Source organism: Ptiloglossa arizonensis, unplaced genomic scaffold, assembly GCF_051014685.1.
Source record: "Ptiloglossa arizonensis isolate GNS036 unplaced genomic scaffold, iyPtiAriz1_principal scaffold0670, whole genome shotgun sequence".
Classification (NCBI taxonomy): Eukaryota; Metazoa; Arthropoda; class Insecta; order Hymenoptera; family Colletidae; genus Ptiloglossa; species Ptiloglossa arizonensis.
The window spans coordinates 261524-267999 of record NW_027479040.1 but is presented as its reverse complement, the minus strand read 5'-3'; the positions used below and the strand labels follow the sequence as shown (position 1 = coordinate 267999).

Here is a 6476-nt window from a genome sequence, read left to right as displayed (position 1 = left end):
TCCCCGGATATCGCTTTTACGCTTCCCGCTCGATTTTCGACCACGCGTCCCCCCGTCGATAACGTGGTTAACGCGTCCACCAGTTTTTTTGCTCGCAGGTCGACGAGGAGGTTGAAAAAGTTTAAAAAATCGGCGCCTATGATCGGGGTTGTAACGTCGGCAATGACGAATCGCCACGTGAAATCCCGTCTCAGCCCCAGGTTTAGACGGAACGTGACGTAACCGTAGGTCCGGATCGTCGAACCGTTCGCCGCGTATAGCTCGTACGTCGTCTTTTCGTGCACCCCCTTCGCACGCGACCGCGGAAACACGCACAAATCCGATCCGGTGTCCACCATAAAAATTGTTCTGGTCACTCGATCCGTCACGAACAAGCGGCTTGTAGTCGGCACGCGATCGCTTGCCGCCATTAACGATCGGCCCGATTGTTTTCCGCCACATGATTGCACGGCTGGCGGCATCTTCTCGCTGCGGTACCGAACATCCAATGGTACCAGCACCGGCCGTCCTCGGGGGGAGGCGAGGCATTATAATCGCGCGACCTCGAAGGGCTCCGTCGGGCGTCACGCGACCTCGAAAAGCTCCGTCGGGCGTCACGCGACCTCGAAGGGCTCCGTCGGGCGTCCCGCGACGGCGGGCGCGAGTGGCGGTAATCGTCTCTGCTGACGCGGAGGGCCGCGATCTCCCGGCGTAGTTCGGCCAACTCCGCGTGGATCCCGTCGGGTGCGGTCGACGCGGCGGTGACCTGGGGACCCGGTGTCACCTCTGCCACGGCGTCGGCGAGAGAAGCGAGCTCGGACAAACTTTCCTTCTTTTGTGATACCAACACCGATTGGATGTTCCGGGGGAGGCGCCCCAGCCACAGTGTCCTCAAAAATTCGTTCGACACCGTGTCGCCCGCAAGGTTTTGTAACCGGCGCAGGAAAGTCGATGGCTTCCGGTCGCCGATTTCCTCGTGCTCCAGGAGCGTGCGGATCTTCTGCTCTCTGGTGTCCGAGAGGCGTCGGATCAGTTCCGCTTTTAACGTATCGTACATGTTCTGCGTTGGCGGGTCGCTGATGATGTCGTTCACCAGGTCGGCGTACTGGTTCTCCAGATGCGCGCTTACGTAATGGTACTTGGTGGAATCCTGGGTGATTCCAGCCAGCACGAATTGCGACTCCAGCTGCCGGAACCATGTTTCTGGGTTCTTTTCCCAAAACGGCGGGACGCGAATCGCGACGCGTGCTACCGTGACGTCCTGCGGAAGGTCCGTCATCGCTGCCGCTGGCCTTCTCCCAATTCCACACCAATTCTTTCACGATCACTCACGTCGGGGTCACCAATTATGTGGGTAATCGGGAGAAAGGAAAGTACGCTAATTCTTTCGTTCACTGGCTTTATTGCGGATTCGGTCGTATCGCGTGGTCGTGTCGGTCGGGTCGAAGATCGGTCGAAGACTGGCTCCTCGGGGCTCGTCCACGTCCCTTCTTTCTCCGACCATTCTTTAGGGCCCCGTTTATCGCCAGGCGACGATTGACAATTTTCGTGGCCAGCTTCGTTGCTGCGTTTTGTTTATCTCAAGAGGCGACGGTCTGGCGGCGTGCTCGAGCACGGGCCGCCACAAACGTATAACGTATAACTTATAACGTAAAACGTAAAACGTATTACATATTACGTATAACGAATAACGTATAACGTATAACGTACAACGTATCACGTATAACGTATATCCTATAACGCATAACGTATATCCTATAACGCATAACGTATAGCGAATAACGCATAACGTATACCGTATAACGTATAACGTCAAACGTATAACGTATAACGTATAACGTATAACGTATAACGTATAACGTATAACGTAAAACGTATAACGTATAACGTATAACGTATGACGTATCACGTATAAGGTATGACCTATAACGCATTACGTATAGCGTATAACGCATAATGTATAACGTATAACGTATAACGTATAACGTATAACTTATAACGTATAACGTATAACGTATAACGTATAACGTATAACGCATTACGTATAGCGTATAACGCATAATGTATAACGTATAACTTATAACGTATAACGTAAAACGTATAATGTATAACGTATAACGTATAACTTATAACGTAAAACGTATTACATATTACGTATAACGAGTAACGTATAACGTATAACGTATAACGTATAACGTGTAACGTATAACGTATAACGTATAACGTATAACGTATAACGTATAACGTATAACGTATAACGTATAACGTATAACGTATAACGAATAACGTATAACGTATAACGTATAACGTATGACGTACCACGTATAAGGTATGACCTATAACGCATAACGTATAGCGTATAACGCGTAACGTATAACGTATAACGTATAACGTATAACGTATAACGTATATCGTATAACGTATAACGTATAACGTATAACGTATAACGTATAACGTATAACGTATAACGTATAACGTATAACGTATAACGTATAACGTATAACGTATAACGTATAACGTATAACGTGTAACGTATAACGTACAACGTATAACGTATAACGTATAACGTATAACGTATAACGTATAACGAATAACGTATAACGTATAACGTGTGACGTATAACGTATAACGAATAACGTATAACGTATAACGTATAACGTATGACGTACCACGTATAAGGTATGACCTATAACGCATAACGTATAGCGTATAACGCGTAACGTATAACGTATAACGTAAAACGTATAACGTATAACGTATAACGTATAACGTATGACGTATCACGTATAAGGTATGACCTATAACGCATTACGTATAGCGTATAACGCATAATGTATAACGTATGACGTATAACGTATAACGTATAACTTATAACGTAAAACGTATAACGTATAACGTATAACGTATAACGTATAACGTATAACGTATAACGTATAACGTATAACGTATAACGTATAACGTATAACGTATTATGTATAACGTATAACGTATAACGTATAACGTATAACGTATAACGTTTAACGTATAACGTAAAACGTATAATGTATAACGTATAACGTATAACGTATAACGTATAACGTACAACGTTTAACGTATAACGCATATCGTATAACGTATAACGTATAACGTATAACGTATAACGTATAACGTATAACGTATAACGTATAAAGTATAACGTATAACGTATAACGTATAACGTATAACGTATAACGCATAACGTATAATGCATAACGTATAATGTATAACGTGTAACGTATAACGTATAGCGTATAACGTATAACGTATTACATATTACATATAACGTATAACGTACAACGTATAACGTATAACATATAACGTCTAACGTTTAACGTATAACGTATAATGTATTACATATTACATATAACGTATAACGTACTACGTATAACGTATAACGTATAACATATAACGTCTAACGTTTAACGTATAACGTACAACGTATAACGTATAACGTATAACGTATAACGTATCACGTATAACGTATAACGTATGACGTATCACGTATAAGGTATGACCTATAACGCATAACGTATAGCGTATAACGCATGACGTATAACGTATAACGTATAACGTATAACGTATAACGTATAACGTATAACGTATAACGTATAACGTATAACGTATAACGTATAACGTATAACGTATAACGTATAACGTATAACGTATAACGTATAACGTATAACGTATAACGTATAACGTATAACGTATAACGTATAACGTATAACGTATAACGTATACCGTATAACGTATAACGTATAACTTATAACGTATAACGTATAACGTATAACGTGTAACGTATAACGTATAACGTAAAACGTATTACGTATTACGTATAACCTATAACGTCTAACGTATAACGTATAACGTATAACGTATAACGTATAACGTATAACGTATAACGTATAACGTATAACGTATAACGTATAACGTATAACGTATAACGTATAACGTATAACGTATAACGCATAACGTATAACGCATAACGTATAACGTATAACATGTAACGTATAACGTATAGCGTATAACGTATAACGTATTACATATTACATATAACGTATAACGTACAACGTATAACGTATAACGTATAACGTATAACGTATCACGTATAACGTATAACGTATGACGTATCACGTGTAAGGTATGACCTATAACGCATAACGTATAGCGTATAACGCATAACGTATAACGTATAACGTATAACGTATAACGTATAACGTATAACGTATAACGTATAACGTATAACATATAACGTATAACGTATAACGTATAACGTATAACGTATAACGTATAACGTATAACGTATAACGTATAACGTATAACGTATAACGTATAACGTATAACGTATAACGTATAACGTATAACGTATAACGTATAACGTATACCGTATAACGTATAACGTATAACTTATAACGGATAACGTATAACGTATAACGTGTAACGTATAACGTATAACGTAAAACGTATTACGTATTACGTATAACCTATAACGTCTAACGTATAACGTATAACGTATAACGTATAGCGCATAACGTATAACGTATAACGTATTACGTTTAACCTGTAACGTCCAACGTATAGCGTATAACGTATACCGTATAACGTATAACGTATAACTTATAACGTATAACGTATAACGTATAACGTGTAACGTATAACGTATAACGTAAAACGTATTACGTATTACGTATAACCTATAACGTCTAACGTATATAGTATTACGTATAACGTATAACGTATAACGTATAACGTATAACGTATAACGTATAACGTATAACGTATAACGTATATCGTATAACGTATAACGTATAACGTATAACGTATAACGTATAAGGCATAACGTATACCGTATAACGTATAACGTCAAACGTATAACGTATAACGTATAACGTATAACGTATAACGCATAACGTATAACGTATAACGTATAACGCATAACGTATAACGTATAACGTTTAACGTATAACGTATAACGTATAACGTATAACGTATAACGTATAACGTATAACGTATAACGTACAACGTATAACGTATACCGTATATCGTATAACGTATAACGTATAACGTATAACGTTTAACGTATAACGTACAACGTATAACGTATAACGTATAACGTATAACGTACTACGTATAACGTATAACGAATAACGTATAACGTATAACGTATAACGTATAACGTATAACGTATAACGTATAACGTATAACGTATAACGCATAACGTATAACGCATAACGTATAACGTATGACGTGTAACGTATAACGTATAGCGTATAACGTATAACATATTACATATTACATATAACGTATAACGTACAACGTATAACGTATAACGTATAACGTATAACGTATCACGTATAACGTATAACGTATGACGTATCACGTATAAGGTATGAACTATAACGCATAACGTATAGCGTATAACGCATAACGTATAACGTATAACGTATAACGTATATCGTATAACGTATAACGTATAACGTATAACGTATAACGTATAACGTATAACGTATAACGTATAACGTATATCCTATAACGCATAACGTATAACGTATAACGTATATCGTATAACGTATAACGTATAACGTATAACGTATCACGTATAACGTATAACGCATAATGTATACCGTATAACGTATAACGTCAAACGTATAACGTATAACGTATAACGTATAACGTATAACGCATAACGTATAACGTATAAGATATAACGTATGACGTATCACGTATAAGGTATGACCTATATCGCATAACGTATGGCGTATAACGCATAACGTATAACGTATAACGTATAACGTATAGCGTATAACGTATAACGTATAACGTATAACGTATAACGTATAACGTATAACGTATAACGTATAACGTATAACGTATAACGTATAACGTATAACGTATAACGTATAACGTATAACGTATATCGTATACCGTATAACGTATAACGTATAACTTATAACGTATAACGTATAACGTATAACGTGTAACGTATAACGTATAACGTATAACCTATAACGTCTAACGTATAACGTATAACGTATAACGTATAACGTATAACTTATAACGTATAACGTATAACGTATAACGTGTAACGTATAACGTATAACGTATAACGTTTAACGTATAACGTATAACGTATAACGTGTAACGAATAACGTATAACGTATAACGTATAACGTATAACGTATAACGTATAACGTATAACGTATAACGTATAACGTGTAACGTATGACGTATACCGTATAACGTATAACGTATAACTTATAACGTACAACGTATAACGTATAACGTATAACGTATAACGTATAACGTATAACGCATAACGTATAACGTATAACGTTTAACGTATAACGTATAACGTATAACGTATAACGTATAACGTATAACGTATAACGTATAACGTACAACGTATAACGTATAACGTATATCGTATAACGTATAACGTATAACGTATAACGTATAACGTATAACGTATAACGTATAACGTA

The 6476-nt window shown here is 37.7% G+C and overlaps 1 protein-coding gene across 1 annotated transcript; it reads right to left on the bottom strand.

The window, feature by feature from the left end:
* Positions 1–409: 409 nt before the first annotated feature.
* On the bottom strand, positions 410–1389 carry LOC143154659 (uncharacterized). The gene is made up of 2 exons (XM_076326621.1): positions 668–1389; positions 410–508 (listed from the first exon to the last, which is right to left on the bottom strand). Exons 1-2 carry the CDS (start codon positions 1256–1258, stop codon positions 410–412), a joined length of 690 nt encoding a protein of 229 aa, XP_076182736.1. The 5' UTR covers positions 1259–1389.
* Between the last annotated feature and the right edge of the window lie 5087 nt (positions 1390–6476).

What these genes read in the sequence shown, in the direction of transcription:
- LOC143154659 (XM_076326621.1), bottom strand. Translation starts at nt 1,258, where the DNA reads ATGACGGACCTTCCGCAGGACGTCACGGTAGCACGCGTCGCGATTCGC. An exon ending in GGGAGATCGCGGCCCTCCGC is followed by an intron (nt 509 to 667) that starts GTCAGCAGAGAC and finishes CCTCCCCCCGAG; the next exon opens with GACGGCCGGTGCTGGTACCA.